At 37.2% G+C, this 11617-nt stretch overlaps 1 protein-coding gene and 1 non-coding gene across 2 annotated transcripts; one reads left to right on the top strand and one right to left on the bottom strand.

Annotated features, from left to right (window-relative positions):
• Positions 1-5603: 5603 nt before the first annotated feature.
• TRNAN-GUU (transfer RNA asparagine (anticodon GUU)) lies at positions 5604-5677 on the bottom strand. Its single transcript has one exon. It is a non-coding gene; the product is annotated as a tRNA-Asn (tRNA).
• Positions 5678-5717: 40 nt separating this feature from the next.
• Positions 5718-8489, top strand: LOC131154449 (pentatricopeptide repeat-containing protein At1g69290). The gene has a single exon (XM_058107235.1). It carries the CDS (start codon positions 5784-5786, stop codon positions 7737-7739), a length of 1956 nt encoding a protein of 651 aa, XP_057963218.1. The 5' UTR covers positions 5718-5783; the 3' UTR covers positions 7740-8489.
• Positions 8490-11617: the final 3128 nt, after the last annotated feature.

Below are 11617 nucleotides of genomic sequence, written 5' to 3'. Positions count from 1 at the left end.
CTTGGACCCGTGGGTACCAGGGATACATCAGAAACACAATGCGGAAGCCTAAGCAGTAGGAAATATACAATTATATACATCTCATTATACCATACATCACAATACCATAGTTATTACAACCACTGTATTTATATACACACAGTACACAACCCAAAATATATCTTAAGGCCATCCCACAAATGCATCTGACTCTATCAAAACACTTACCCTTCTAGAATGGCAGATCAACAGTACTAGATCAGCGGTGCTTTACCCGCTCTCCTATCAGGGGTTCCTAAATGTTTATGAAATTCGGGGTGAGACATTTCTCAGTAAGGGAAATAAACTAACACTAGTGTGTAACAACATGAGTATTCCGTGTTATACATATACCATATAGAACATATTTAGTAAACTGTTATGTCATATCTAGGAAAACATATATATATATATATATATATATATATATATATATATTGTCATAGCATGGCAGAACATACTGCATTTTCATAAACATATTCCATCTCATATCATAATAATATAAATCAAACATTCCTGGAAGGTTAGCTGACTATTGTCATGTATTACCCCCATATGACTGGGTTGTGTGGCCTAAAGGCGAGACTAACAATGGTTGGCTGATCACTGCTAAGTCAAGAGTACAGTCTGTAAGTTTGATGGGTTTGCCAAACCAAATCCCTACACCAGCGGCGCTCACATACTTCTTAAAAACCACATCGACCATCCAATCTCACACCACTCCATACAGCGGCGTTAACACAAATATCATGATCATGATGACCATGGACACATAGCTACAGTACCATACAAGTGCTAGCTTAGACCAAGCCAACCAGATTCTGATATCATATAACATATACTGAAACTATGATTCATAGATATTTCATATCATTAATTATCAAATCAATCATATCATTTTGCATATATACGTATATCATTAAAATCATCAGCCCGTGCGCCAGTATTTCACATTTTACCATAACTTAGCACGTACGCCGGAAAATCATATCCATAGCATAGCCCCTACGTTGGCAAATCATTTCCATAGCTCGGCCCGTACGCCAAAAAATCACATCCCCTTACCTGAGTCCTGAAAAGCCCCTAAGAGAAATACTCCTTCTCCCGCAGGGTTCCCCGTTCAACACCCTGAAAACAACATTCCCTAGAACTAAAGTTCAATATTACTACGCGTACAACACTTTCTACAACTTGTCAAATAACCAAATACCGAGTAGAAAGTCATACCCTGGATTTGGGATGGTTTCCAACTCAACCCCACCGACGATCCGCTCCGACAGATTTGCAGAGAACTTTCCTAGGAGCGTCGTGGTGGCTTCAAATTGTTGAACCGACGGAATTTTGGCCCAAAAACTTAGAGAGAAGGAGGAGAAACCGAAGGATGAGAGAGAGAGAGAGAGAGAGAGAGAGAGAGAGAGAGAGAGAGAGAGAGAGAGAGAGAGAGAGATTCTGCGTAGAAAATTTTGGCCAAAAATGGATTTTAGGCCTATGTAAGCTGTGGCCTTCGTCGACGAGCCACGTCATCTCGTCGACAAGGCTAAGAAGAAGACTCTTCGATGAACCTCAACCCTCGTCGACAAATTTTAGACTTCCAAAATCCTCTCTCACGGTATCTTCTCGTCGACGAGATGGAAATCCTGAAGGACCCTTGTCGACGAGGCCTGGAAAATTTCTTGAGATTATCCCATCCAAAATGCAACGTCGTCGATGAAGGTCGATGGAGTCAGCTGCCTCCTTCTGTTTCTGTTTCCATTTTCCTTCCTTTTTATTATTTAAATACCATTATTTCTCCAAGGTTACTACAATAAGGATGTTGGAATTGGTGTAATCCTAAGAGGGGGTGAATTGGAAATTTAAAATATTTGGCTAAATTAAACATCTTTTCGATTCACCACAAGTCATATTTCATTCAATGTTCACGCGTGTATGTAAAATAATTTTTACAATGAAAGCATACATACACGTGTGCAATATATCTTATTTAAATCAAATGTGTGTATGCAAATAATTATGACATTAAATAAACATTCATACGCATGCTAAAATTAAAGTACAGGAATTTAAATAAGATAGAGAAAGGGTCACACACAGATTTGTTATTGAGGTTCGGCCAATATTGCCTACGTCCTTGCCTTGGGCATACCCCCCAAGGATTACACTATTCCTGCTCACTTAAATGGACAGAGCAAAAGCCATTATAACCTCTCCTTACAAGGCGAGGTAAACCCCAGCTCAATTACCAGACTAAGCGCAACTGGTCTCCCTTACGGAGCAAAGACTCCCTAGTTCAATTAATGGGCTGAACTGAATTGGTCTCCCTTATGGGGCGGAGACTTCCCAATTCAATTAACAGACTGAACCTAACTGATACATGAAAACATTTTTGTACATATAAATATGCTTCTCAATACAAGCAAAAATGTACAATATTAAAGCTCTAAAAAATACACTCTCTGATGATATAAAATATGCTCACTAGAGTAAGGGTGCTTATCAAATAATTTTTACACAACTAATACATGTGTGTGTATAAAGATATATTCTAAAACAAAAATTTTTGCAAATCAAAACATTTGGAGAATCTGTAGTTGAGAATCTGGAGTTTAAGTTCAAGAAAATATTTGTACAATAAAAGATTTCTTCTAAAAATGTTTATCAAGAAAAATAACCGAAAGAAATATTAAGGCTACTCTCAAAAATGATTTTAATAAATAAAGATGCAAATGAGAGCAAATGTAAACGAATATAAAATAAATGCCCAAAATAAATATGCTATCCTTCAAAGTAAATTTTGAAATAAATAAACGGAAAGAGAGTGGAAGAGAATTGATAAAAATATGCACCAAAGAAATGATTTTATTAATAAAAATTAGTTTGGGGAAACTTTGATTAACAAAAGGTTTAAAGAGAATTTGGAGTTAATCAAAGTTATTAATCTGAAGCAATGAGGGGGTATTTATTGTTTTTTTAGAAAATATAACCGTTAGGGACACACTTGGTATTTCTGAAAAAGATTAATGACAAATTAATTAAGTTTAAGCACTTAGTTATTCGGCCAAACAGAAAGTTTCGGTCAACTGACCGTGTAGTTCGGTTTGCTAAGCAAATGCTTTGGTCGGCTAAGCCCTCAAAAGCATTTAAAACAATTTAAGATTTCAGGTCGCTGAGCAAATGGCTAGTTGGCTGAACCGATGGCGATTTTTCAAACTTTCGTTGGTTCGGTTGACTGAGACATTTTTGAACTACAAGTTCAGTTGCTAAGGGACGCTGGAAAAGTCAATATCAAGGTTCAGTCGACCACGGAAGGTAAGCTTATTTTAGGGTCGGTTGCCCGAGGCATGGTCAATAAGTTGACTTTTGGCCTACAGTGTGTTTGGTCGACTAAGATATTTATAACTTAATGGGTTGGTCGACTAGGGCTTTTTAATTAAGCCAAAAATCCAATGTCGGTCCTTGTAAGCCTTAATTTTTTACCTTAATTTATTTTGAAAACTTTTGTGTAATTCAGGCAATTTTGAAAAAACGTTATATGTGAATGGTTAGGTCTCTAAAGTCAATCTATGGTCGTCTAAGCAATCAATCCATATCATGCAGATGCATGCATTATTATAGACCAATTAATAAAAAATTAAATGCAATACAGATAACATCAAAATGTCTTCTTCTTTTGCTTTTCATTTTCTATGGAATTGTCAGGAATGTGTGAGCTTTATGTCCCTATTGGCTTCAATTTTCCTATATCTTATATTTGTGCGGACATGTAAACCTGTTCACATACTAAATGCATACATAAGATACACGTGCTTTGTTAGTTTCAAAACAGGGATTAGACTCAAAAAGTCAACAAAGGATAACACATAGATGCATAACAATAAATAGAGACGAGACATAAATTTTACATGGTTCGACTATGCTTACTCCAGAGGTAGATGTGAGCTTTATACCCTTACTGGCTTTCATTTTTCGGTATCTTATGTTTGTGCGGACATGCAAACCTGTTCATACACTAAATGCACACATAAGATACAAGTCATTGTCAACATCAAAATGCACACATAAGAGACAAGTGCTTTGTCAGCATCAAAATAGGGATCGGACTCAAAAAGTCAACAAAGGATAGCACATAGATGCAGAAAAATAAATAAAGACGAGACATAAATTTTACATGGTTCGACTATGCTTACTCCAGGACCAGATGTGAGCTTTATGTCCCTACTGGCTTCTATTTTTCGATATCTTATGTTTGTGTGGACATGTAAACCTGTTCACACACTAACTGCACACAAAAGATACACGTATTTGTCAGCATTAAAATAGGGATCGGACACAAAAAGTCAACAAAGGATAGCACATAGTTGTAGAAAAATAAATAGAGATGAGATATAAATTTTACATAGTTCGGCTATGCATACTCCACGGGTAGATGAGATAAAAAATTTCAGTATTTTGAGAGAAATTACAAAATGATAAAAAAAAAAATTTTATATCATGCAAATGCATGCATTATTACAGACCAATTAATAAAAAATTTAAATGCACTACAGATAACATCAAAATGTCTTCTTCTTTTACTCTTCATTTTGCATGAAATTTGTCAGGAATGTGTGAGCTTTATGTCCCTGTTGGCTTCAATTTTCCGGTATCTTATATTTGTATGGACATATAAATCTATTCACATAATAAATGCACATATAAGATACATGTGCTTTGTCAGTATTAAAACAAGAATCAGATTCAAAAAGTCAACAAATGATAACACATAGATGCAGAAAAATAAATAGAGATGAGACATAAATTTTATATGGTTCGGCTATGCTTACTCCAGAGGCAGATGTGAGCTTTATGTCCCTACTGACTTTCATTTTTCGGTATCTCATGTTTGTGCGGACATGTAAACCTGTTCATTCACTAAATGCACACATAAGATACAAGTCATTGTCAGCATCAAAATGCACACATAAGAGACACATGCTTTGTCATTATCAAAACAGGGATTAGACTCAAAAAGTCAACAAAGGATAGCACATAAATGCAGAAAAATAAATAAAGACGAGACATAAATTTTACATGGTTTGGCTATGCCTACTTCAGGGGCAGATGTGAGCTTTATGTCCCTACTGGTTTCCATTTTTCGATATCTTATGTTTGTACGGACATGTAAACATGTTCACACACTAAATACACACATAAGATACACATATTTGTCAGCATCAAAATAGGGATCGAACACAGAAAGTCAATAAAGGATAGCGCATAGATGTAGAAAAATAAATAGAGACGAGATATAAATTTTATATGGTTCGGCTATGCCTACTCCGCGGGCAGATGAGATTAAAATTTTCAATATTTTGAAATAAATTACAAATGATAAAAAATAAAATTTTAATATTTTGAGAGAAATTACAAAAATGATTTGGAATCGGTCTTATACAAAATACACTTCAAGTTTATTATTATTTTTTTTTATGTATATCAAAAAAGAGGGAGAGAGAACCCTTATAGAGGATAATGAAGGTGTATTAGTTGAAAACACTTAGAACGGCTATACTTGAAATTTGATCTCAAAAAATTCAGTGTTACAACAACGCTAGAAGGAGGGCTTGAACCTCCGACCTTGTGGTTAACAGCCACACGCTCTAGCCAACTGAGCTATTCCAGCTGCTTAATAAAGTTCGAAAAATAGATTTAATATTAAAATAAAGAAAATGTTCCTCCGTCTGGAATGATAATGGGCAACGAACGGGAAGAGAATCAGCAACTGTAGGATGTGGAGGAAAGCCATCTGCAAGCTCCCCAACAGGCAGTTCTCCTCCAACCCCGAAATCCCCACCTTATACTCCTTCCTTCAACCATCAATTTTTGCCTTGAAGAGGAATCAGCGACCGCCCCATTCCCCCACAGAAACAACCCCTAAAACCCTAAACCCAGATCGCCAAACTGCGGTAGAGTCCACTCTTCACGCCTCCCTCACGTGCAACAACACCGACGAGGCATGGAAGTCGTTCAAAACCCTCACCAGCAACTCAGCCTTCCCGAGTAAGCACCTCACCAACTCTCTCATCACCCATTTGTCCTCTCTCAAGGACATTCACAACCTCAAGAGGGCTTTTGCTTCTGTAGTTTTTTTGATAGAGAAGAACCCCAAATTGTTGGAGTTTGAGACTGTTGAAACCCTTTTGAGTGCCATGAATTCCGCAAACACTGCCGCCCCTGCTTTTGCTTTGATCAAATGCATGTTCAGGAATCGGTATTATGTGCCTTTCAGTATCTGGGGAAATGTGCTTGCAGAAATCAGTCGGAAAAATGGAAGTTTTGACTCATTTTTACGGGTTTTCGGTGAGAACTGTCGGATTGCTTTGGATGAGAAGTTGGAGTTTATGAGACCCAACTTGGTGGCGTGTAATGCTGCATTGGAGGGATGCTGTTGTGAGCTTGAATCAGTAAGTGATGCTGAGAAAGTTGTGGAAACAATGTCAGTTTTAGATGTGCAGCCAGATGAATTGAGCTTCGGTTTTCTTGCTTACTTGTATGCGGTTAAGGGGCTTGAAGAAAAGATAGTTGAGTTAGAAGGTTTGATGAAGGGTTTTGGTTTTTCAAACAAAAGGGTGTTTTTCAGAAATTTGATTAGTGGGTATGTTAAGTCCGGCAATTTAGAATCTATTTCAGGAATTATTCTACGCAGTTTGAGAGAGGGAGATGGACAAGATTCAATTTTTTGTGAAGACGTTTATTATTTGGTGGTTAATGGGTTTCTGAAAAATGGTAGCATCAAATGTTTAGCAAGATTAATCATTGAAGCTCAAGAATTGGAGATTCCAACAATTGCAGTTGATAGATCCATTGGGTTTGGTATTGTTAATGCCTGTGTTAATCTTGGATTATTAGATAAGGCACACAGTATTCTTGATGAAATGAATGCCAAGGGAGGTTCTGTAGGCCTGGGGGTATATGTGCCAATCTTGAAGGCTTACTGCAAAGAGCATCGAACAGAAGAAGCTTCTCAATTGGTTGTAGAGATTAGCAATAGGGGACTTCAATTAGATGTAGGAAGCTATGATGCTTTGATAGAAGCATCCATGTCATGCCAAGACTTTCAGTCAGCATTTTCTCTATTCAGGGACATGAGGGAGGCAAGAATACCTGAATTGAAGGGGAGTTACCTGACTATAATGACAGGTTTAACAGAAAATCATCGACCAGAGCTAATGGCCGCATTCTTAGATGAGGTTGTTGAGGACCCTCGAGTTGAAGTTGGTACACATGACTGGAATTCAATTATTCACGCCTTTTGTAAAGTTGGGCGGTTAGAAGATGCTAGGAGGACATTCAGAAGGATGACTTTCCTGCAGTTTGAACCAACCCAACAAACATATTTGTCCCTTATTAATGGTTATGCAGCTACAGAGAAATATTTTAATGTATTGATGCTATGGAATGAAGTTAAGAGAAGGATTGTAACAGATGGAGAGAAGGGGATGAAATTTGAACACAACTTGGTTGATGCTTTCCTATATGCTCTGGTTAAAGGGGGCTTCTTTGATGCAGTGATGCAAGTTGTGGACAAATCTCAGCAGATGAAGGTCTTTGTGGACAAATGGAGATACAAGCAAGCTTTCATGGAGAACCACAAGAAACTCAAGGTGTCAAAGTTGAGAAGGAGGAACATTAGGAAAATGGACGCACTTATTGCTTTCAAGAATTGGGTTGGATTGAATGCATGAACCTTTGCAACTCTCACATGCTTGTTTTTCCATTCATAGCTGTGGTTGCTGTGCAAGTGCTGGAGACAGAAAGCTAGAAAGACGAGCTTGAGAGAATCTAAGCACTTATTGCTTTCAAATGCAAGAACTTTTGCAATGTTGCTCACCAATTGCAGTAGCGTGGTGAGTCTTCCATGACTACTGAAAATCAAAGTTGAGAAAGATGGTCTTGTGGGAATGGGAATCACTTGTTACTTTAAAATTTTCAGCCTAAGTGCATGGCATTCCCTGGTGTCAGGTTTTTTGGTTTGCAAAGGTTATTGTCACTATACAGGGATTATTGCTCTGGCTGTTAAAAAAAGGTCAGAAAAAGGTCAATATGAAAGAAGTATACTTGTTGCTTAAAGATTTGACATGATCTGATTGCATGAATTTTGCAAGTGATTATTCATTGGCTTAATCAGTTTTCTGCCCTCAATACAGAACTCGGGGGCTGCCATGTATGAGACAGAATGGTAGCGTTTTGAGTGTATGAATTTAGAAAGTTTTGGACATCACGATAAGTTGAAGTCTTAAGGAATTTGTCAATTGGAGGGCATTTTGACCAGGTTTGTTTGCTCACCAAGCTAAATTCAGGGCAGAAGATGGTGAAATAAAACTTAGCATTAGCATATCTTTTTCTCTTTTTTGTCTTTCTTCTTCCTCAAACAATAATGACTCTGACAATTATGATTCAATGGAAAGGAAACTGCCTGATATGAGTGAACAAAAGGTTATTATCCAATCCTGATTTTCCACATCTTGTAATGTACTTCTAGCTGTATATACATAAAAAAAGGAAGTTTTCTATATAAAAACTAGAAGGTTGGTGCAGGGTGTTAGTTTCTATGTGCCTCACTGCAGCTAGATTCTATGATGGGCATTATCCTTCAGTTCGTTTATTTTGTTTTCTGACCAAAACAAGATATGAGGGAATTCCTCTCCCATTGTTTTTCTTCTAGGCCAAATCAGACGACAACAAATGTGGAAAAAGCAAGATGAGAGGGTCCTAGTTTAACCTATGTTGCTTGTGTTTGTGAGTGATAGATTTCCATTACCTATGCTTAAAGGCCTTTCTATATATGGAATGCAAATTGGAAATCTATGTGCAATTAGTGCTTGTTTGTTCTCTCTGATCTTAATGCCGCCTTTAGAAAATAGGAGAGGAGTTGATATTAAATTTTGAATCTTCTTGTTTAGAATGTGTTAGATTCATGGATGGAAATGAATATGGGAATATTTTTTATCAAATATGCTAGATATCAAATGAAATTCTCAAAACGGTCAGTTGATCTCCAAATAATTTCCATAGCTAATACACATTATCGAAAAATAAATGCAATGCAAAACCTACATCTAGATAATTGCACGTGAGCTATTATGTTGATACAAAAAGAGTTCCTTTTTTTTTAGCTAAGCAATATCAAAGGGGTTGGTTATTAGGTAAGTCGACCTGAACGCTCCATCCAAAATGTATTTGTTTATGATTACATATTAAGCAATAAGCACTACCCAATAGTAGCAGCATAGCACAAACCTCGTGAGGAAATCAGCTATGTAATCATGTACTTGACTATGATGTACACTTTATCAATGCCATTTCCCTATCTATTTCAAGCCCTGCTGATATCGCTTCAAGCTCAGGGGATATGAGATAAAGTTGGCTGTTTTTGGAAATTCAAGTGACCAGATACAAAAGACTGCTCACAGGAATGTGTTTTTGTCATTCTTACTTCTCCTTTGAATGTTTTGAACTGTTTTTTCCTATTGTAAATTTGTAATTGCATGTGTGTGTGCGCACATACCGAAAACCTTATTTTCTGAAAGTGTACAGTTGTTGGTTAACTCAATTTGCAGAATTTCACAATTTAGCTGCTGTGGTTCCATTACTTTAGATAGTTTCTAGGGCAAAAAAGCAAGAGAATGTTTTGATGATTGTTATAGCCACTTACGCTCATCAAAACACAGAATGATGGACTAAATCACATGGAAACTGTGTATTTGCATTTGAAAAAAATCATAATTGCTCCAACCCCTATACTGACTAAGAAGTTAAATCCCATTTCTGCATATGTGGTACAGTTTCATGTAGCTATGAGTCAGCAGATACAGTGACAAAGTATGGCCTTTATTTTCCTTCGCATCCTGGCCTGAGATGCTGTCCATGACTTGGTACTATGATACTGGCATCTATTTTGCTCAAGTATTTGCTTATTAATGAAATGCATGAGCTGTAAACAGCCATCCTGTTTCTGGAGTAGTTTAGGAGACAGCCAAAGGTTATTTACTATCGCTTATAGAATATTCTATCAAGAAAGCATAAATATTTTTGTGCTGCAAGCATGATGGCGGAGTAACTTTTTCTTCATTAGAGCTACTCATAGTCTTGCATAAGCCACTTGGCATATATAACAGCACTGTTGGGAAAAAAGAAAAGTTGAAGCAGGAATATCTGTAAGATTTTGCTACATTTCTTTCTCTTGGCTTGACCATTTTCTTACCTTTTACTCTGCAGCTATTTATAGCTAAATGTGAACTTGTGTCAGTTTGTGGCAATTTTACTACTTACGGCAAGATATTGTCATGAAAATTGAGGTAGATGTTTATCATGAAAACTGAGATAGATGAAAAGCGTGTCTCCTCATTCTGTTGAAGCAAGTAGCTGAAGTTGTGAATCAAGTCACAGTTTGTTCTCCTGCAAATTTGCAAATCTCAGTATCTCACCTATGGGCTTTAGACTCGTTGGGAAATCTGAGGTTCTGGAATCATTTACAAACTATTCCCCTTCCCCTTAAAAATTGTTTCTTTCTTTTTTTTCAGCCTTGTATAGCCACAAGAGGTGGATTTAACCTTGACAATTTCCTGTTTCCTATGCAGTTTTTGATATTCTCTTCCACAGAATTAATCGTTTTTGTGGGAAAGAGGTCCATTGTCAAGGAATGCTTTTCAAAGAACGACAGGTATTCATTTTGTTTTCCAAACTTACCATCTAGCATTTGAATGCAGTTTGTAGCTACTACTCCATCCTCTTTCTCTACAAAGTAATGAATCAATGTTTGTGCTTGTTTGACTTCATGCAAAATTCCAACATTGGAGCAGGAGGATAGGTGCATGACAAAAGCTAGAGGACTTGGGATTCCTACCAGTTATGTACTTTGTGCACCCTGTGCTGCGTACCCTAAGTTTTGAGTATGTGTCTTTTTATTTCTTTCTCCCTTCTTCCCTCAGATCCCAATCCCATTCTAATGTCATTATTTCTCTGCATTACAATCCGTATTGTCTTCTAGCTGGCCCTCGTTGGCTTTGCCACTTTGGTTTGAGATCTTGAGCTTTACTACAAACCTTCCAAACAATAGAGAGATTGATTTAGTTGTACTTGATTGAGCTGGCTGTAGATGCACTCTTCATGTAGGCTTAGTTATCTAATTGAATCCTCTTATGTTTCTTATATTTCATTTTCATTCCCTTTGTGCTGCATTTGCTTGCTGAGATGACATAGGTCAAATGAGAAAACATACAAATTTAAATTGTACTAGCTGTGCTCTATTATTTCGAACCCCTTCCTTTTATTACTGAGAATAAAACAACACAGACAAGGACTTGGTCTGGAAAGTGAAGGGTCATCTCAACACAAGGGGGAGTGACACACAACTCATTTGAGGGAATAAAAGGGATGCAATTCCTAAGTAACGGTTCTTCTATTTCTAACTTGAGCATCAAAGTAGGCCTTGGAGTCTACTGGGGTATTTCGTGCCCTTCTCTTTTTTCTCCCTCTTCGTAGGCAATTGTGATTATTTGGACCCAACCAAGTAGGGAGAGTGCTTTTCACGTGACGATTCTTATAATTGAGGAAGTGGGGA

Source organism: Malania oleifera, chromosome 4 (genome assembly GCF_029873635.1).
Source record: "Malania oleifera isolate guangnan ecotype guangnan chromosome 4, ASM2987363v1, whole genome shotgun sequence".
Classification (NCBI taxonomy): domain Eukaryota; kingdom Viridiplantae; phylum Streptophyta; class Magnoliopsida; order Santalales; family Ximeniaceae; genus Malania; species Malania oleifera.
Note: the sequence above shows the minus strand (reverse complement) of the source record. Positions and strands in the feature narration are given on the sequence as shown.

What these genes read in the sequence shown, in the direction of transcription:
- LOC131154449 (XM_058107235.1), top strand. Translation starts at nt 5,784, where the DNA reads ATGTGGAGGAAAGCCATCTGCAAGCTCCCCAACAGGCAGTTCTCCTCC.